The sequence below is a fragment of the Pogona vitticeps genome, chromosome 1 (assembly GCF_051106095.1).
Source record: "Pogona vitticeps strain Pit_001003342236 chromosome 1, PviZW2.1, whole genome shotgun sequence".
Taxonomy (NCBI): domain Eukaryota; kingdom Metazoa; phylum Chordata; class Lepidosauria; order Squamata; family Agamidae; genus Pogona; species Pogona vitticeps.
In genome coordinates this window covers 148,459,632-148,481,037 of record NC_135783.1, presented here as the reverse complement: position 1 = coordinate 148,481,037, position 21,406 = coordinate 148,459,632, and the positions used below count along the sequence as shown (strand labels likewise).

Sequence of the window (21,406 nt, the reverse complement as noted above, 5' to 3'; positions counted from 1 at the left end):
TCTTTTGCATCCTGAGGGTTCCTCCTGCGACCCTTAGTTCTTCCTAAAGTTTCTGGCCAGTTCATCATTCTTTGAACAGAAGCCAAGCACAACTTGGTGCTAAATAAAAGTAAGCTCTCCCACTTACTGACAGGCATTCCAAGTGGAGTGGACCTTCACATGACTCTGTTGTTACAGATGTTATGCAGTGACAATAGAATCTAAATATAGAGAATCTACATTAATACTTGAAATTATAAAGCCTCTTAAAGTCTATTTCATGCTAATTATTGAACCAGGACTTCAGGAATTTGTTCTGAGAGGCCTATACCCTCCCATCCTCCCCTGTTTCAAAATTTTCTTTTCCCTCTCTCCCTTTACATGGTTCCGATATTTCTTCTGTCTAGTTCAGATTAAAATGAACCAAATTAGTCTCTTAAATCACTTGATAAATCCAGACTCAATCTTGTTTCCCTCTGCCTCAGTCTATGGCTGAAATTAGAGGTAGAGGATAATGGAGGAAGCAGAATGAAGGCAAACAAGGGCTGTAGGTGGATATGAGACACACAAGTCTGTCTCATTTGGATTCTTACTTTATTTATTTATTTGTTTATTTATTTGTTTATTTGTTTGTTTATTTGTTTGTTTGTTTGTTTGTTTATTTATTTATTTATTTATTTATTTATTTATTTATTTATTGGACTTATATACCGCCCCATAGCGCTACAAGCACTCTTCGGGCGGTTTACAATTTTTTAAAAAACTATACAGGCTACACATTGCCCCCCCAGCAAGCTGGGTACTCATTTTACCGATCTCGGAAGGATGAAAGGCTGAGTCAACCTTGAGCCGGCTACCTGGGATTTGAACCCCAGGTCGTGAGCACAGTTTTAGCTTGCAGTACAGCATTTTAACCACTGCGCCATGAGGCTCTTACGCTAGTACACAAGGACTCTTGCCCTCAGATCCGACCCTGCTACTACCCAGTTAGACAGCTTCACGGTGTTCCTTCACACTGTTATCTCCACACACCTGGGATACCTAGGCCCTTATTTTCCATCCCACTGTCACCCTTATCGTGTAACCCATCAACCCTGCTACTCTGTTGTGATTTTCATGAGTAGCCACTGAGCTACTGTGTTTTTTGTAGGGCAACTATTGTCCTGCTCTCAGGAAAATCTTTGTTGAAGTCTCTTGCTGAAACTCAGTCCATCAAGTAATTCTACCACCACCAGTTCTTAATATCTTTTAAAATTGTATATTTTCTTCCCTTTCTCTCTTGTTGAGCCAAGGCCAAGCAACCAGTGTAGGTGGTTACGAGGCAGATGGTGCTTAATAAAGAGATGTTTAATGTTTTCACTTTAATAAAAGATTAGAACACAAAATGTTAGGATAATTTTTTTTAAAAAATGGATAAAGGTGAGTAAATATAAGGAAGGGAGAAGAAAAAGGTATTTCGTATTGTTTTACACAACATGCAACTAACCCATTAACTTTTCAGTTGTGTTTCAGGTTTCTCTGAAGTCGTCTATCTGGCATACAATTAAAATAATCTCTATCCTGAATATCCTAACCATCTTTTTACAACCTTTTATTTATCCTAAAAGCTAATCCTAACTTCTCAACCTTTATCCAAACCTATCTAACTCTAACTGTACCTATCTCTACCCATCTCTCTCTCCTGAAGACTCACCTAATATTATAGACATTTTACCCCCATCTCCCTGGGGATGGGGGAAACAGCCAATTAAAATATGGTTCTGTATATTGGAGGTGAGTGGGTGCAACTCAGGTTACAGTCAAGAAGATCCGTGTTTTTGCATGAGGAAGAATAGAAAAGGAGGTCAGGTTTCCAACACTGGCCTTTAGCTACTTTCACTTTTCTTTTTATTCTTAGGATTACTGGTGTCATTTTCTTCCTTTTCACATCTTTTTCTTATCCTTTTGTTCTTTAGGGATGAAAGATTTAGTCACCGCTCTTGCCACTTCCACTTTAATTAGTTAGAACTAGGACTTTTTCACATTTCCTATCCCAAAAGTACTTCTCTAATAAACACAAGCTGAATTATTTTCTTAGAAAGAAGTGTGGTCAAGATTCTTTCACAGAGAAAGTGTGCTGAAGTGATCATTCTGATGGCTGTTCTATGTTTCTGACTCCTGCCCTCTGAAGATGACAGCCACAGGGACTGGTGAAACGTTAGGAAGAAAAAACTCCAGAACACGGCCAGACAGCTCAAAAAACCTACAACAACCATTGGATCCTGGCCGCAAAAGCCTTTGAGAATATAATGATCATTTTGAGCTTCAAAGGGCTAAACCCACACACTAACAGTACTCCTGTACTCTGTTCTCCAACATTATAGAGGCCTTTTCTTGTCCTTCCCAGTGGCTGTCATAGTCTTACCAACATCCCTTTGTCACTCGACCCATTCATTCCACTAAGCAGACAGCTGAGATATAGACACATTATTTACAAACAACAGTAGACAGGTGGCTAAATACATTTACCTAAGGTTAGGCTCGATAGAGAATGGAGTCTTAAGCGAAAGTTTTCAGGACTGGCCTTGTAGGTATAAGAAATAAACATTTATTTTAAAGGAAGCATGATTCTCTGTCTGCAGAATTCTATACTCATTGTTATCTCTGCTTTCCAATACTTGTACAGAATACACAAAGTGATGCTTATATCTTACATTTTTAAAAATATTTGCCCAACTAACTTTTTCAGAATTAAATTGAATGTTTGCATTGTTCTTTTTTTCTTTTTCTTTTTTAAAAACTGGATATTAGATCTCACGATTGTTACTTTTCTGGTAGATAGGGAAAACAACCACCTGTTTATTGCATCCTCTGAAGCAAACATACTTTAGAAAAATGTCCTCTTCATAGCATATTCCCCTGATCTTTAAGATCTTTGATGCAGGATTTGCTTTGTGCTCTTCTTCTATACGAAATACGTTTTATGCTGTTTATAGGTAGTTGGTATAGTGATATTTTATTTCTTGTTCTGTGAGTACATTTTGAAAATATTATTGCTGCTGTTGGACAGTATCCAGTTCTGGACCTCTGCTTCTGGAAGAGTAAAACTCAGCATCAGCAGAATGAGGGCTCCCTCTCCCATTTTAGTCCTCATGACACTGACTGGGGAAGGGGGGGGAGGCCTAAACACTGGAAACTGGCAAAAGCTGCAAGTAGAAAAGGTGAGAATTGCAACCATTGTTTCTATTTATGCTAAGATAGTTTTGCTGATACTATTTTAGACTTTTTGTTTTCTTAAAATAAGAACATTACATGTTAATTTTAAGTGTACTTTTTAATAAGATGCCCTGGCAATATATATACTTAAATTATACAAACATGCTATAGTTTCTAAAGCAGTGGTTCCCAGCTTTGGGGTAACCCAGATGTTGTTGGACTACAATTCCCAGAAGCCTTCACAACTAGCTGTGCGGGCCTTTGAGTTGCAGACCAAGAACACCTGGGTTACTCAAGGTTGGAAGGCAATGTTCTAAAGCAGTGGTTCTTAACCTTTGTTACTCGCTTGCTTTTGAACTGCAACTCCCAGAAACCCTAGTCAGGACAGCTGGTGGTGAAGGCTTCTGGGAGTTGCAGTCCAAAACTCCTGAGTGTTCTAAAGGTATGTCCATGCTGGTATACTACAGCAAAACCATTGAGAATTGTTCTGACACCTTTTAAACAAATGTATTATGCCATGAATTTTCATGGATCCAGACCACTTCATCAGACATCCTGATGTTTGCCATGCTAGTTTTTAAATAATTATCAGAGTAGCTAGAAGTCCCTCATTTTTTGCCAGTTTATGCCTTTTAGATATTTCTGTTTCTTCAACGTGGTTCTCCATGAATCCACACTAGTGGGTTTAGACAGCGCCTGCGCTGGCCTCTCGGAATTTTCTAGAGCTGTAAGAGAAAAGTAACAATGTTTGAGGCTACCCTTTACCGCGCATGTCTAGCCCGCCAACGGCTCAGTTCCTTTTTTCCGCCAGTGAGTTGGGACCTCTCGTTAGAGCTTTGGCTTCTTGGTTCGTTTTTAGCGAACTATCTTTCTTCTGTTTTACTGGCTACCCTGACTTTGGACCGTTTTCTGACTACGCTTCTGCCTCTGGTGATTTTTGCTCGGTGAACTGTGCCTTATCCGACTCTGATTACCTCAAAAGGCTTCCCGCTGGGGCCTAATAGGCCTTAACGGGCTCCCTGCTGAGGCGCCACGCGCCTACAGGAATCGTTCAATTATTCCTCATTGGACTTCCTTTCTTGCTCCTGCCGACGCGGCTCCACTCTCAGTTAATCGGACCCTCCGCTACGGTTGGTTTTTTCCCCTTTTCTCTTGGTCTATGCCTCCTAAAGAAAAGCCATCTCCCAGGAGAGGACCTTTTCGCCTCTGCACCGCGTGCTCCAGAAAACTTCCCTTTCAGGACGGACATTCCCTCTGTTTGTATTGCCTGGGGGAATCGCACGCGGTGTCCCATTGCAGGCACTGCAAGCAGTTCACAAAAGTCACACTCAAGGCGCGCCAGCAACGCCTGAAGTATTTTCTGTGGAAACAGACTTTGTCTGCGTCCCAACCCTCTCAGATGGAGGCTGTACCCTCTACCTCCTCCGTGCGCTCCGAAATCAAAGTTGTCTCGGCGCCGGAGTCATCTAAGGGAAAGGGACCTAAGCAATCCTCTAAGGACAAGTCCAAGAAGAAGAAGACCCCGTCTACACTCACCTCCGCTTCGGTCTCCCTCTTTACATCGGCCGAGTCCTCGGTTCCACCGGTGTCGGAGCTTCTGAAAAAGAAAAAACCGTCAACAAAGTCTTCATCGAGGGCTAAGGAGCTTACCCTCGTTGTCCCATCTGTTTCGACCTCATTGCCCTCTCCTTTACTCGAGGATTCGTCTCGAGACCGGGAATCGGTGTCGGACTTAGCTCCCTCTTTACCTCCTCATCAAGAACCACCGTCCGTTGTCGAGAAGTCACCGACGACGAGCCCCTTGGAGAAGATAGTGGCTGATTTGCCGGGCGTCCCTCGCAGCCCTATCCTAACCGGGCTAGGGACGGGATCGCGATCCTCGACACCGGGATCCCCAGGCTCCAAGTCTCCACCTACACCAGTGAGACCTGCTAAGCCTGTTCCGGCCCCCTCTCCTCGGCTTCCAGCATCCGAGTTAGAGGAGGAGCCTGTCCCTAAGAAGCCCCGGCGCCACCGCAAACGTAAACGCGGTTCTGGTGCCGATAGGCATAAGAGACATCGACGCCGAGACTACTCTTCCTCTGACTCCGAGGATAGCAGGGACAGGAAACGGTCCCGGCGTCGGCGTCGTCGTCGCGACGATTCTACTGAGTCCTCGTCCTCGACTTCTCGCGACCGACGTCGACGTCGGAAGAGGCCCCGATACACCTCTTCCTCCTCGTCGTCGGCATCACCGCCTAGGAAGGGTCGACATGGCAAGCGTCCGATCGTGGACAAACCTGCTCCCTCGGCACCGGTTAAGCCGACTGACCCTCCAGGTCGACCAACACCACCTCCTCCTCCGGTGCGCCCGGTGCCCGAACCTGTGCCTCAGGCACCCCGGCCTCGTAAAACCTCTAAGACTAAGGATACGGACTCTCGTCCTAGCATCCTCCAGTCTTCTGATGAGGAAAGCCAGGACCCTCACTCCTCTTCTGAGCAAGAGGATGGAAACACTTCTGAGGCTTCTCTGGAGCTACCACCTCCAGGAGAGCCCCTGGGCTCGGACGCAGCTGACATCCACCCCTCCTCCCCGTCTGAGGACTTCTCCTCTTACCCTCAGATGGTTTCTAGGATGGCTGCAGCGCTTAAACTGGACATAGAAAAATCCCCCTCGCGTGCAGACGACCTGATTTTTGGGGACATCCACCTCGCAAGGTCTCGCCCTGTCAGTCTCTCTTACGTGCCTGAACTTATGGACCTTCTCAAGGAATATTGGCAGCACCCTGCTGACCCTCCCAATATGTCCAGGCGTACTGAGAACATGTATCGTGTACATGGAGATGATACTTCGTTCTTGTTAAAGCATCCAGCTCCCAATTCCTTGGTGGTGGAGTCTAGTGTTTCGAGGTTACCAGCTAAAGGTCATCCAACTCCAACCACTAAGGAGGGCAAGGATTTGGAGGTTTTGGGCAGAAGACTTTATTCTATGACTACCTTTGCACTCAGAGCTCTCAATTACTTGGTAGCTATGGGTGCATACCAGAAACAACTATGGGAACGAGTCTTGCCAGCCCTGCAAGTAGCTCCGGAAGACATCAGGCAGACTTGTCTCAATGCCCATGCGGAGGCCTTGACCGTTTCCAAGCACCAACGCTTAGCCTCCCGTCACGTCGCTGATGCCAACGCGAGAAATTTGGCATCCATCATTACTTTAAGAAGGCACGCCTGGCTTCGTTCTGCCAATATTATGGAGGACATCAAGGCTAGGATTAAAAATCTGCCTTTTGATGCTACAGGACTTTTTAATGGCTCCACGGATGAAAATCTCGAGAACTTACACAAGAGCAAAAAGACTGCAAAATCCTATGCAGTGCAACAGCAGCCTAGGCCTTCCAAATCTCAGTGGAGGCCTAGACCCCAGCAACAACCTTATCAACAGCAGACCTATCAACAATCCGGTCCTTCCACTTACCATTCCTTCCGATCTCAAGCAGCTCCACGTTCTTCACAGGCTTCTTCATCGGCTTCCAGCTTCAAGCCTCAGGCGTACAAACGGCAGTCCTTCAAACCTGGGGGGAAAAGGTCAAAACAATATCTTTGACTCTCATCATCCCATCCGGTCCATCAGGTCACACACAAGACTTTCTCCTTACCTTCCGAACTGGCGAATGATTACACAGGACACCTGGGTCTTGAACATTATAAGCTCCGGCTACCGCCTGGAGTTTATAGAGTTGCCTCCTCTAGGCTGGATCAAGCCTACCTCGTTCGATCCCATCCTAGAGGACGAAATTCTCACCCTTCTGGAGAAACAGGCCATCCAGGTGGTACCTCAGCGAGACATCCTGAACGGGTTTTACTCCCGGTACTTCACTGTTCCGAAGAAGGACGGCGGTCTGCGTCCCATACTAGATCTGAGGGACCTCAATGCTTACCTCAGGCCTCGTCGCTTCAGGATGGTCACTTTGGAAGGGATCCTTCACCTGTTGAAGAAAGGGGACTGGTTTGTGGTGGTGGACCTCAAGGATGCCTACTTTCACGTGACGATACACCGGAAATTCAGAAAGTATCTCCGCCTCATGTTCAAGGACACGGTATACCAGTTCGTGGCTCTCCCTTTCGGTCTAGCCTCGGCACCGAGAACCTTTACCAAATGTATGGCCCCGGTGGCGGCTTTCCTGCGATTGCAGGGCATCCAAATTTACCCGTACATCGACGATTGGCTCATCGTCTCCAAATCCAAACTAAGGGCATATCGGGACACTCAATTCGTCCTCAACACTCTTCAAGCCCTGGGACTATCCATCAATCTCGAGAAGTCTCATCTAGAGCCCTCTCAAACGATGGACTACATAGGGGCACATCTCGATGCAGTGCAAGGCCGCATGTTTCTTCCTCTAGAACGCGTCCACAAGATCAGAAAGGCGGTTCGCAAGTTCAAACCGCGACGCACGGTGTCGGCCAGGCTAGCTCAACATCTGCTTGGCCTCATGGCATCGACAACAGCCACTTTGTCGCACGCGCGGTTGAAGATGCGCTCCCTGCAAATTTGGCTCCTCACCATGTTCAACCCAGAGACAGACAACCAAAGAAAGCGCCTCAGGGTCACACCAGAGCTGGCAAGTCAACTACAGTGGTGGACGTTCCTCCCCCACCTCTTGGTGGGCAAGCCTTTCAGACCCATTCTACTTACCAGACAGGTCACCACAGATGCGAGTCCCATGGGTTGGGGAGCCCACTGCGAGGGCCATCAGATCAATGCCCTCTGGACCCCAGAAGAATCGACGCTGCACATCAACCATTTGGAGATGTTGGCGGTCATAAAAGCCCTCAGGGCCTTTCTGCCCCTAGTGAGGGGCAGGGCCATACAGCTAGTCACGGACAACACCACCACGATGTTCTACGTGAACAAGCAAGGAGGCACAAGATCAAAGTCTCTTCTGTTCCTCACTATTCAGCTGTGGGAGTGGTGCTACCAGCAACACATCTTTCCGGTAGCCATCCACATTGCTACAACGGACAATCAGCTGGCGGACGACTTGAGTCGCCGCTCTGCTCAGACTCACGAGTGGGAATTAGATCAGCAGGTGTTCCTCAAACTTTGTCAGATGTGGGGTCAACCTCGAGTAGATGTGTTTGCGACCCTCAACAACAAGAAGTGTCTGCATTACGCTTCTCGGGCCGGGAGAGGAAAGGACTCCCTCGGGGATGCTTTTATGATCCCGTGGGACGTGGGGCTGGTCTACCTGTTCCCTCCTCTACCTCTTCTGCAGAGAACTATCATCAGAGCCTTGCGAATGAAAGCGGAGGCGATCCTGATCGCCCCTTGGTGGCCACGTCGACCGTGGTTCTCCACACTGTTTCAGAATGCAGTGGACTACACGACATTACCATTGCATCCACATCTTCTCACTCTGGACGACGGGAAGATTCTGCATCCCGACCTGGAAACCCTCCATTTGACAGCGTGGAGGATTTCCCATCACTAATTGAAGTCATTGATAAGGCTCGTAAACCAGCAACAAAGTTGCTTTATCAATACAAATGGAAGAATTTCCTGAAGTTCGCTAAGGAACGCAACTTACAGTCATCCCCAGTATCCTTGTCTACTCTCCTGCTCTACCTCAGACATCTTTTTGACTTTGGACTGTCCGAATCTACCCTGAAGGTTTACACAGCGGCTATTGTGGCCTTTCAACCTCAGGGTTCTGAGTCATCTCGCTGGTTCTCGCACCCAACGCTTAAGGCCTTCCTCAAGGGTTTAAGCAACATGAGACCACCGTTGAAGAAACCAGTGCCACAATGGTCTTTGCAGACTGTTTTACATAGCCTCACCAAACCTCCATTTGAGCCTATGACCTCTTGTGACCTTAAGTTCCTGTCCTTCAAGACCTTGTTTCTAGTAGCCATTACTTCGGCTAGGAGGGCTAGTGAACTTGCAGCCTTGCGTGCGGATTCCCCCTATCTTCAGTTTTACAAGGATAAAGTTGTTTTGCATCCTGACGTTTCCTTTCTCCCTAAGGTGGTTTCTGAGTTTCACGTTAACCAGCCTTTGGTTCTACCAACGTTGTTTCCTGAAGCAGTGACAGATGTTGAACGCATGCTTCATTCTTTGGACGTTCGAAGGGCACTTGCCTATTATGTCTCAAGGACTAAAGATTTTAGGACGTCCACTAGGCTGTTTCTTTGCTTCTATGGTCAGCAAAAGGGTTCAGCTGCTTCCTCGTCCTCTCTTTCTAGATGGTTGGTCTCCACTATTTCTTTGGCCTATGAACTACAACACAGACCTATTCCTGAGGGCCTAAAAGCCCATTCAACGAGGGCTGTGGCCACTTCTACAGCTTTACTGCGAGGAGTCGATATTCAAGAAATTTGCAGATCGGCTACCTGGTCTAATGTGTCCACATTTGTCACCCATTATAAGTTGGACCTACGGGCCAAGAATGAGACCAAGTTTGGAAGGGCTGTCCTTACGTCATTGCTGCAATGACGGCCCACCAACCAGTAAGTTTGCTTGTTAATCACCCACTAGTGTGGATTCATGGAGAACCACGTTGAAGAAGGACAGGTTACTTACCTGTAAACATGGTTCTTCAAGTGGATTCTCCATGAATACACACGTCCCGCCCGGCCTCCCCACATGTCCGTCATTGGAATCGAGTCCCAACTCTTCTTTGTGGCGGGCATATGGAACTGAGCCGTTGGCGGGCTAGACATGCGCGGTAAAGGGTAGCCTCAAACATTGTTACTTTTCTCTTACAGCTCTAGAAAATTCCGAGAGGCCAGCGCAGGCGCTGTCTAAACCCACTAGTGTGTATTCATGGAGAATCCACTTGAAGAACCATGTTTACAGGTAAGTAACCTGTCCTTCTTCAAGAAAGAGCTCATCTGTTTGTCTTATTCAGTGGTATATTGCAGAACTAGACCACAGAGTCTTTGGAGGTGGAACATAACTCATGGGTAGAGAGCATGGGTGGAGTACAGGAGGTCCATATTCAATTATGGCAACGTTTATGGAAAGAATCTTGGGAAGCAGCACTGTAAAAAATCTGTACAGCGACGAATGCTGAACTAGGTGACAAAGCGATGACAAACCATATCCTGGAAATAGATGCCATTTTTGTTCTGGACATGGGTTCAAGAATGGGCACTTTTTACAGTCTATTCCTTCTTTCCTTGTTCTTTTAAAAGAAGCTATATACAACCCTGATGCTTGCCATATAATTTTATTATATTGTTAGTAGGGTCATGATACCAAAAGAGCAACTAGGTTATATAAAAATCACCATTAGGTTTGTCAAGGAGATGTTTCTTTAAAAAACAACAACATTGAAATGAACAATCATTTGAATAAGTAATATATTTTCCCCCACTGCATTAAATGTAATTCGAATGAAATGTCTGGAATCTGTATCTTTTTCTAGTTCAGATGGGTGTAACATTGTAGGGGTAACCAAGATGCTGTTTTACTTTATTCCTATGTGTTAATATTAGTTAAGTTTAAAATTGTGTTCTTGCCCAAATGAAAAAAGAATCCAGAAGTATTAAGACACCCACTTTTGTGCTGGAATTTAATATGCAACTTTTTATTGGAAAATAATCGTCCTTGTCTAGCAAAATCCACCATGCAATATTTCTGTTAGTAGGTATAATGCAATAAAGGCAGGGAGGGCTATTTATCACAACAAATTTTGAGGATTTCAGGATTCTTTTTATTATTTTAATATATTTCTTTGGTATTAAATCAGAAAAATGATAAATTACACCTGTCTAGGCTGTTTTTCCTTTTTGCTAGAAAATGATGTACAGCCCAATTTTGCTGGTCATTTTGGCTTTTAACAATACATATTTTCCCTCTTTTAAAAAAAAACAAAATCTGTTGGCTCATTTTTAAAGGAATACTTCAGAAGCCTTTTTTATTTCTTACATATGAAGTGGTGTTTATAAATATTATGTGGTGTTGCAGATGTTGACCTTTTAGCATTGCAAATGGTTTATCAGAACAACTCAGTGGCTATGATGATCAAGCTTGTTTAAACACAGGCACTCTTCATTCCAATCAGGACTGTGCCACTGTGGTAGGTTGAAGACTAGATTTTTATTATCCATAATTTTGTGGAAAATGTTGTGATTTTTTGAGACTGCATCTTGCAAGGAGGGGGGATTATCAGCACATAGGCTACATTAAATTGTGATTAATTTGAAAGGCTAAAAGTAATTAGTTTAATTTAAATGGCTGCCCATTGTTTAATTCATTCATATGCATATTATTTCCTTCCAGTATCAAGCATTACATGTTCTTTGAAAATGGTACTTTTATTATGCGTAGTCGTATTTATTTCTACAGAGATTACGTAACAGCATTTTTATTTAAAAATATCCAACAATAATTTGAGAAAGAATTATATAAACAAACAAAATGGGGGGTTATTTTAAGCAACAAGAGGAAGCAAATGATTTGTGTTGCTGTCTTGTTTTGTGTTATTTTAACAATTATTCCAAGCTTGCATATTTAGAAATATATTAGCCCAATTTGATTTTAAGGCTCAGTTATTTGAATTATAAATCATTATGTCCCTTCTAGCTGATCAGTCATGAATTCATTTACATAATGGAATGTGTTCACATTTCCTTTATGTCAGTGTAGTTGTGGTGCTCTCTCTTGCATCCTTTGTTGTTCACAAGGTTTAACTTTCTCATACTATTTCCTACAGTAGAAGGTATACAATCACATGGTTATTTTTGTGAAGCAGCCGACCACAACGTGTTTTTCCAGTGTTCTGGCTGTTCTGCTTCTCCTTTATCAAATGGTTTGCAGTTCTTAAGGGTTTTCTCTCAATTTAAGAAGGAACATGAAACAGCCCCTCTCAGTAGGTAAAAGTTGGCCAAAATGACTGCCTGAAAACTCATCCATAGTATTCTAGAACAGAAGTAGGCTATTTAAATCTATCTTCCACTGATGGGTCATGATCTATGGCTGGATCACATCCACCTCGGGATGGGCTGAAAGGGGAGTTTTATATACTGTATTGTATTTAGAGAAAGAGAATGCAGGAAACACTTAGAACAGGACTGGGCAACTTCTGTCACTCCAGGGGCCAGTTTTCTGTTCCTAGGATTGCTCCTGTTTAAATAGCTTACAGATTTTAAAGAGACATTTCTTAGCCAATAACCATTGGCCTATGCAATCTGAACTCCTCTCCTGTTCTTCCTTCCTCAGACTTACCTGCACCAGAACAGATTTGTATATCACTCCCATACCACAATACTTGAGTGGCTGCCAATGTTTTTCTGAGGCAACTTCAGGATGCTGGATATGACCTATAAAGCCAGATACAGCTTGGGTCACTGCATATGACTTCTTCCTGGCTTTTCAGATATTCTGGGAAGGCTCTTCTCTCAACCCCACCACCTTCACAGACCCTTTTGATGAAGATGTGAGAGTAGACCTTCTTAGTGGCTACTTAGAGACTTTGGATGTGCTGCCCTGAGAAGCCAGCTTGGCCCTCTTCCCTTTGTCCTTCTGTTGATAGACAAAGACCTACCTTTTCAAACAGTCTTTCAAGTCATAAGTGTGTGTTTTAGGAACTCTTTATCAAATTTAGGGATTTTTAAAAATGGGTTTTAATTATGGTTTTAATACTGCTATTTGTTTAATTATTTTAGTGTTGTTTTCATTGTGTTTTTAACGGTAGTCATCATATAGTTTTAATTGATTGTGAGCTGCCTTGAGTCCCCTATGAGGTGAAAGGAGATGTATATGTTATATACATACTTTCATACATTCTATTCCACACCAAAAGTGGACCGCCAAAAATGGAAACAAAAAGAAGATGTATCAAGAAGCCTACTTCTGGATTGAAAAAATGGTATTTTCAGTGGTTGGTTGTTCTTGCTGAAGGCAAGAGTTGTAATTCACCAGTTTTCTTTCTTTGTTTCTAGCAGAAACCCAGTTTTTGTGTATGTGTAGTGCTGGGGAGTCTTGATAGTGATGCAGGCCTTGAAAGTGGATTTGCATGGCTGTATGTGGCTGCAGGACTACACTTTGTTCATTTCTAGTCTAGATTGATGATGGGACAAGACAGTAAGCACAAAAATTTTGGTCACTGTTTAATACCGATGTGTAAGCCTGTTTGGTGTAACTCTGTTCAAACAATCCTACTTATGTGTTGGATTATGGCCAAAATATCAAATTAAATTAAATGCAGTCCCCTGGTTAGAAGTCAGAGTAAAATGTGAGTTTTAGATAAGTGAGCTGATGTGATGGTTAAGGTCTAACCTTTAAGATACTAGGATAAAGGAAAACATAATTAATTTTTCTGTGACCCCTATTTCAATAGTTTGAGCCTTATAAATTGAAGTTTAGCTAACATCTGTCTGTCTAATCCAAACTCTTCCCCACTCTGCCCTCCCCATGCTTTTCAGCACAAGGGTAGATTTGTACAAACACTGTAATGTATTTGCGTAATTCAGCAGCAAGTTAAGTTTCAAGATATCTTGAAACTTAAGTTTAAGTTTCAAGATATCTTGGTCACCAGCCTCGTGGCGCAGTGGTTAAAATGCTGTACTGCAGCTAAAACTGTGCTCACGACCTGGGGTTCAAATCCCAGGTAGCCGGCTCAAGGTTGACTCAGCCTTCCATCCTTCCGAGGTCGGTAAAATGAGTACCCAGCTTGCTGGGGGGGGCAATGTGTAGCCTGTATGATGAAATTGTAAACCGCCCGGAGAGTGCTTGTAGCACTATGGGGTGGTATATAAGTCCAAAAATAAATAAAAATAAAAAAATATCTTACTAATGGCATCTGAGAAGGACAAAGGCCAGTGTTGCTAATTTTGGATTATTTCCTGCTTTTTATTAAGTAATTGACTATGCAAAAGCCTTTGACTGTGTGGACCACAACAAACTATGGCAAGTTCTTAAAGAAATGGGAGTGCCTGACCACCTTATCTATCTACTGAGAAACCTATATGTGGGACAGGAAGCAACAGTTAGAACTGGATATGGAACAACTGATTGGTTCAAAATTGGGAAAGGAGTACGACAAGGCTGTATATTGTCTCTCAGCTTATTCAATTTATATGCAGAATACATCATGCGGAAGGCTGGACTGGAGGAATCCCAAGCCGGAATTAAGATTGCTGGAAGAAATATCAACAACCTCCGATATGCAGATGACACCACTCTGATGGCAGAAAGTGAGGAGGAATTAAAGAACCTTGTAATGAGAGTGAAAGAGGAGAGTGAAAAAAACGGTCTGAAACTCAACATCAAAAAAACTAAGATCATGGCCACTGGTCCCATCACCTCCTGGGAAATAGAAGGGGAAGATATGGAGGCAGTGACAGATTTTATTTTTCCTGGGCTCCATGATCACTGCAGATGGAGACAGCAGCCACGAAATTAAAAGACACCTGCTTCTTGGGAGGAAAGCGATGACAAATCTTGACAGCATCTTAAAAAGCAGAGACATTACCTTGCCAACAAAAGTCCGAATAGTCAAAGCTATGCTTTTTCCTGTTGTGATGTATGGAAGTGAGAGCTGGACCATAAAGAAAGCAGACCACCAAAGAATTGATGCCTTTGAATTGTGGTGCTGGAGGAGACTCTTGAGAGTCCCCTGGACTGCAAGGAGAACAAACCTATCAATTCTAAAGGAAATCAACCCTGAGTGCTCACTGGAAGGACAGATCCTGAAGCTGAGGCTCCAGTACTTTGGCCATCTAATGAGAAGAAAAGACTCCCTGGAAAAGACCCTGATGTTGGGAAAGTGTGATGGCAAGAGGAGAAGGGGACGACCGAGGATGAGATGGCTGGACAGTGTCTGCGAAGCAACCAACATGAATTTGACACAACTCCGGGAGGCAGTAGAAGATAGGAGGGCCTGGCGTGCTCTGGTCCATGGGGTCACGAAGAGTCGGACACGACTAAACGACTAAACAACAACGACTTAATAGACAGAAACCCCCGGGGCCCTCTGGAGCCTGCACAGGCAGCCCCAAAGTCTCGACTTCATGCAAAAAAAAAGAAACAAGAAGTGGCTAGCAGTCCACTTCCACTTTTAATAACACATACATTTTTCAACAGAAAAAGAAGGGGTTGGAGAGCGTTGAGGGCCACAAAAACAGGGGCTGCACACCCTGGTGTTACTGGAAGAAGTACAACGATGTGGAATATTGGCATGATTTTTCTGTAGTTTCTTACTATTGTTTCACAGCTGTCTTCCACAAGGAAGTGGTATAGAGGTGAAGAGGTGATGACCTCAGTGTTGAATTTCAAAAGCTCACGTCAATCAACTACTTGTGTGCCAGGATTTTCCCCTCATGTACAGACTGAACAGAGGAATAATTCACTTTCCACTTAACTCCAAAAATCTTAAGGCTTCTTCGTTGTAACCTCTGTGAATGCACACGATAGGGTTAAGTCCGTGCCTGCGCCGTGCTTCTCGGAACGTTCTAGAACTTAGGAGAAAAAATTGAATAGTTAAGTGTTGCCCCTGCAGTGCATGCTCCGCCCGCCCGTACCCTCAGTTCCATTTTACCGCCTTCGCGTACGGAACTTCTCTTGCTAGAGCTCTTACTTTCCAACCATTTTTGGTACTCCTGGTTCGACTTTGGCTTTCCAAACTACTACTCTTTATCTGTTGTCCCTTTATCGGACTATCTTCCTTGTGCCTGACCTCGGACTGTCCCCTTGACTACGCTTTTGGTTTTTTCCGCTTTCTGGTCTGACCTCAGACTGTTTCTCGATCCTCCACTGGTCTGCTACCGTGAGTTTTCCTTCTGGGCTCCTGATTTATGTCCCCCTCGGGCCCCTTTAGAAAGTGCACCTCGTGTGACCGCAAACTAACGTTTTTGGATGGACACGAGAATTGTGTGTTCTGTCTGGGAGAGGCGCATTAGGCGCAGTCTTGCAAGGAGTGCACGAAATTCTTAGAGCCAGACAACAAAGGCTTAAACTTTTTCTCTGGGACGCCACCCTTTCAGCCTCCCAGCCTACCGCCATGGAGGTATCTCCATCCCATTCAACTGTGGCCAGGGCAGGTGATTCTACAAACCCACCCCCCTCCCTGCCACCTCCTAAGCCGGGAAGACCTGCAAAAAGACCGTCGTCATCAAAGTCTAAAGCAGCCTTACCGCCAACTGATCTGTCTAGTAATCCCGCTCAGGGCACATCTAAAGAGGCTCCCGCCGGTAAACCATCCTCCAAGTTGGCTAAATCCTCCAAGGAGCCTGCATGGAAAAAGAAAGAGAAGGCGCCTCTAAAACCTAGAAAAGACGGGGGGTGCAAGGGGGATGATCTCCACTGCCTGGTCACTACCATCCCTAATTCGCCCCCCTCCCCCATCTTGGAGGAGGTTGAGGACGCACATGAGTCTTATATAGACGACGCAGATTCTCTCCCATCCCGTCAATCATGGGCAACGGCCGGAACACAGAGCCGTTCGCCCAGCCCTAACCCGCTAGATGGCATACCAATATCTAGTGCTGGTTCTGCCCTACAAAGCCCTGTTTCCACCGGGTGGGCGTCTTCAGTGGTCTCCCATTCTCCGAGCCCAATTTCTCCATCCTGTAAGAGAATAGCTAAGATGAAGCATATTTCTCCGCCCTGGGACCGACGCCACCACTGGGAAATAGTTATCCTACCTCGGCCCTCTCAATGTCGAGACAGAGCTTCCCGGGAGGATTCATATGTTATTGACCTCAACCGCCGTTATCGGCGCCGAGGAAGGGACACTGATTCAGATTCCTTGTCTGAGGACGGAGCCTACCATTCCCGCAAGAGGGTTCGCTATGTTTAAGCCTCCTCTTCACCATCTCCTTCCCCCACAGGCATCAGGGTTGAAGAACATCCAGAGCCCGGAAACACACAGATAAATCGGGGCCAGATCATCATAAGCCCCAGGCCGGTCACAAGCACAGGGTCAAGCCTTCCATTCCATCCGGCGCCGCAGGCAGGCAGTCTACAGCTGTCACAGCGTCGACCGGGCTCACGAGTAAACCCAGGGCTCATGGGAAGAGACCACATTCCCCACCTCCGCCGTCTTTACCAGAAGAAAGGGGATCCTCAGTGGGTTCAACAGCACCTTTGGTCACCCCTCTTGGAGAATCAGACAATGAGTCCATTTCAGGGGCCCCCTCAGAATTTGGCGCCTCAGACATTCATGCCCCTGCATCTGCCGAGGATTTTTCTTCGTATGTTCAGATGGTGTCTCGCATGGCAAAGGCCCTCAAATTTGACATTGAAAAGACTCCTCCCTCTGCAGAGGATCTCGTCTTTGGAATTGTTGATAAGGGCAAGGCGCCCCCACTCATCATTGCTCTTGCTCCATCCTTGCTGGCCACGATCAAGGAGTCTTGGTCCACCCTGGCCACCTCTACACAAGTCACTCGTAGAGTTGAGAATTACTACGAAACACATGGTGAGGACGTCCTTCCATAATACTACATCGCCATCGGTCATCAGGCATCAATGAAGACACCAAAAATCGGATTGAGGCGCTTCCTTTTGACTCCACTGGAGTCTTTAATGACAAGACTGATGAGTCGATGGAAAGTTTCCACAAGATGAAAAAGACGGCAAAATCCTACACTGTACACCAGCAGCCGAAGTTTCAGTCTTACCAATGGCGTAAACCATACAGCACACAACATTACTTACCTTCTACGTCTCAAACTTACCAGCCGTTCAAGCAGCAGTCTCAATCTCGACTCCCTCATGCTTCCTCCGGGTCTCTCTCCTTCCGTTCTCAGGCCCAAGGTCAGAGGTGTCAGTCCTATCGCCCTCCTGCCAAGAAAACCAGACATTATCTTTGACTCCACGATCACACTGGCACATCACCCAACTCCCCACATCCATCTAGCTCCGTTCCTTCACAACTGGTCCGCTTTCACAGCCGACAAATGGGTCCTCGACATCATCCAGTTCTGGTATCGCCTAGAGTTCTTAGAACTTCCCCCGTTGGGATGCATCAAACACAACTTTTCAATCTAGCCTTACAAACGGAAATTTACAATCTACTTCAAAAACATGCTGCGGAACTAGTCCCCCACGAGTACGCCACCGACGGTTTCTTCTCCAGATACTTCGCCATCCCCAAAAAAGATGGGGGCATTCGTCCTATTTTAGATCTCCAGACACTAAACCGTTACCTACTCATAAGAAAGTTCTGCATGGTCACAATAGAAACCATACTTCATCTGCTTCGTCAGGGCGACTGGTTCACCATCATAGACCTCCAAGACGCCTATTTTCATATTTCTATTCGTCCTCATCACCACAAGTATCTGCGTTTTTGTTTTCTAGACACCGTTTATCAGTTCTACACCCTTCCCTTTGGCTTATCTACCGCCCCTCGCACATTTACAAAGTGCATGGGCCCAGTCGCCGCATATCTTCGCATGCACAACATAAACATCTACCAGTATATAGACTGGTTAATCGTGGCGGACTCTCCAGAAAACGCAGCTCACAGCACTGCATTCGTCCTCGAAACCCTCAGATCACTAAGACTTCAAGTAAACAAGTCAAAGTCCCACCTCCACCCTTCGCAGGTCACGGAATACATAGGCACTTCAATCAATTCCATCACAGCACGTATCACCCTACCTCCTCAGCGCATATCCAAGATCCACTGGTTCCGACTTCACAGGACAGTATCAGCCCATCATGTCCAGCACCTCCTCAGCCTTATGGCCTCTACCACTGTGGCTTTTCAGCACCCGCGACTGAAAATGAGATCCTTACAAGCATGGTTTCTCACATTGTTCAACCCACTAACAAACGATCCACACAAACGCCTCAGGGTGACACCAGAACTCTGGCAACAACTTCAGTGGTGGACTTTTGCTCCTCATCTCCTCGTCGGTCGCCCATTCCGACCACTTCAGCTCACAGCCCGAGTGACAACAGACGCCAGCCCTGTAGGCTGGGGTGCCAGTTGCGGCGACCACAACATTCATGCCCTCTGGTCACGCAGGGAACAAAGGCTTCACATCAATCAGCTAGAGATGTGGGCAGTCATAAAGGCTGTTCGAGCCTTTCTTCCACTTCTACACGGACAAGCCATCCAAGTGGTTACAGACAATACGACCACGATGCATTACATAAACAAACAAGGAGGCACCTGCTCCCTTCGACTTCTTTACCTGGCAGTTCTCCTGTGGGAATACTGTTACACCAATCACATATTCCCAGTGGCAGTCCACGTTCCAACTGCCGACAACCAATTGGCGGATGCACTCAGCCGTTTAACTACACAGACCCACGAATGGGAACTCGATCCATCGGTCTTCCTCCGAATCTGCCAAAGGTGGAGGACCCACACATAGATATGTTCGCAACCGACAGCAACAAAAAATGCACCAGATACTGCTCCAGGGTGGGTCGCGGCCGCGACTCCCTAGGGGATGCGTTAATGGTCCCATGGGAAGAGACACTTCTCTACATGTTTCCTCCTCTCCCTCTTGTTCAATGAACCATAGTCCACATTCGCCAAACTTCAGTGAATGCCATTCTCAAAGCACCCTTTTGGCCATGCCAGGCATGGTTCTCCATGCTGAGAAACATGGCAGTCGATCACTTCGAGCTCCCAAGCATCCCGTACCTTCTCACGCAAAACAACGGCAATCTTCACCATCCAGATGCCCAGTCTCTCCATCTGGCAGCTTGCAGGATTCCCCCATGATCAAAAGTGTCCTAGAAAAAGCCAGAAAACCCTCCACTAACACTCTCTATACTTATAAGTGGAAAAGCTTTTGCAAGTACGCTTCTTCCAAGGGTTTCCAGTCTACCCCAGTCTCCTTATCGGATCTCCTCCACTACTTCAAACACCTGTTCGACCTTGGTTTGTCTGTCTCTACTCTTAAAGTCTACATATCGGCCATTGTGGCACACCAACCACGCAATTCCGATGCAGCAAAGTCCTTCTCACACCCCACACTGAAACTCTTCCTGAAGGGCCTGTCCAACTTGCGCCCTACGGTCAGATCACCTCTGCCTCAGTGATCGCTACACCTCGTTCTTCATGCTTTGGCACGACCACCTTTCAAGCCACTGGCATCTTCAGACTTTCAGCTTCTGTCATTTAAGACCCTCTTCTTAGTAGCCATTACCTCCGCTAGACGTGCTAGTGAGTTGGCAGCACTCAGGGCTGACCCTCCCATCTCCAATTCTTTTTGGACAAAGTAGTTCTCTATTTGGACACTGCCTTCCTCCCCAAGGTGACATCTACGTTTCACCTAAATCAACCATTGGTTTTACCTTCATTTTTTTCCAATCCGTCCTCTCCAGCTGAAAGATTACTCCATAGCCTTGATGTACGAAGGGAATTGGCGTTTTATATCTCACGGACTAAAGACTTCCGTCTTTCTAACAACCTTTTTGTCTGTTTTCATGGCCAACGCAAGGGCCACGCTGCCTCGTCTCAGACTTTGTCACGGTGGCTAGTTTCCACCATCACTCTTGCTTATGAGATAGCAGGCAAGACTCCTACTACTACTATCAAAGGCCACTCCACATGGGCAATGTCAACTTCTACGGCTCTTTTGAGAGGAGTGAACCTAGTGGACGTCTGCAAAGCTGCGACATGGTCCAGAGCCTCCACTTTTATAAAACATTACAGACTGGACCTTCGAGCTAAAAGGGAGGCCAGTTTTGGGAGAGCTGTCCTAATGTCTCTACTTCAGTGACGGCCCTCCTCCGGTAAGATGGCTTGCTAGTCACCCTATCGTGTGCATTCACAGAGGTTACGATGAAGAAGACGAGGTTACCTTCCTGTAACCATAGTTCTTCGAGTAAACCTCTGTGAATTCACACTTCCCGCCCAGCCTCCCCTCTGTCCGTCACTGCTTAATTGGCTCTATGTCTATGGGAGCTTACCACTGGTGGATAAAATGGAACTGAGGCTACGGGTGGGCGGAGCATGCTCTGTAGGGGCATCACTTAATTATTCAATTTTTTCTCCTAAGCTCTAGAACATTCCGAGATGCCCTGCGCAGGCGCGGACTTAACCCTGTCGTGTGAATTCACAGAGGTTTACTCGAAGAACTATGGTTAGAGGTACGTAACCTCCTCTTTTTTACTATAATGTACACATATGCCCCGTTGTAAAAAACAAAACAAAAAATACACAACTGTCTTAGTTACTTTAGAAATCGTTATATGACCAGTTGTGGACTTCGTTATTTCATTTTTGGTCACTGACTGTTACAGTGTTTCATTATTTATGTTAGGGCTGGTAATATTTTGAAT

General features: G+C 45.5%; 2 protein-coding genes across 3 annotated transcripts in view; both read left to right on the top strand.

The window, feature by feature from the left end:
• Nucleotides 1–21,406, top strand: part of RANBP17 (RAN binding protein 17) — a 308,485-nt gene that overhangs the window by 172,809 nt on the left and 114,270 nt on the right. The window lies entirely within an intron of this gene.
• Nucleotides 116–21,202, top strand: LOC140708067 (uncharacterized). 2 transcript variants are annotated; one of them, XM_078386162.1, is made up of 3 exons: nucleotides 116–3,829; nucleotides 10,034–13,635; nucleotides 13,666–21,202. In XM_078386162.1, the coding sequence occupies exon 3, from the start codon at nucleotides 18,058–18,060 to the stop codon at nucleotides 19,483–19,485; it is 1,428 nt and encodes a 475-aa protein (XP_078242288.1). In that variant the 5' UTR covers nucleotides 116–3,829; nucleotides 10,034–13,635; nucleotides 13,666–18,057; the 3' UTR covers nucleotides 19,486–21,202. The 2 variants fall into 2 exon arrangements, with proteins under 2 accessions (XP_078242288.1, XP_078242251.1); XM_078386125.1 differs by having other exon boundaries at nucleotides 10,034–21,202.

Excerpts from the sequence above, each read along its gene's own strand:
- LOC140708067 (XM_078386162.1), top strand. The coding sequence starts at position 18,058 with ATGGGTCCTCGACATCATCCAGTTCTGGTATCGCCTAGAGTTCTTAGA.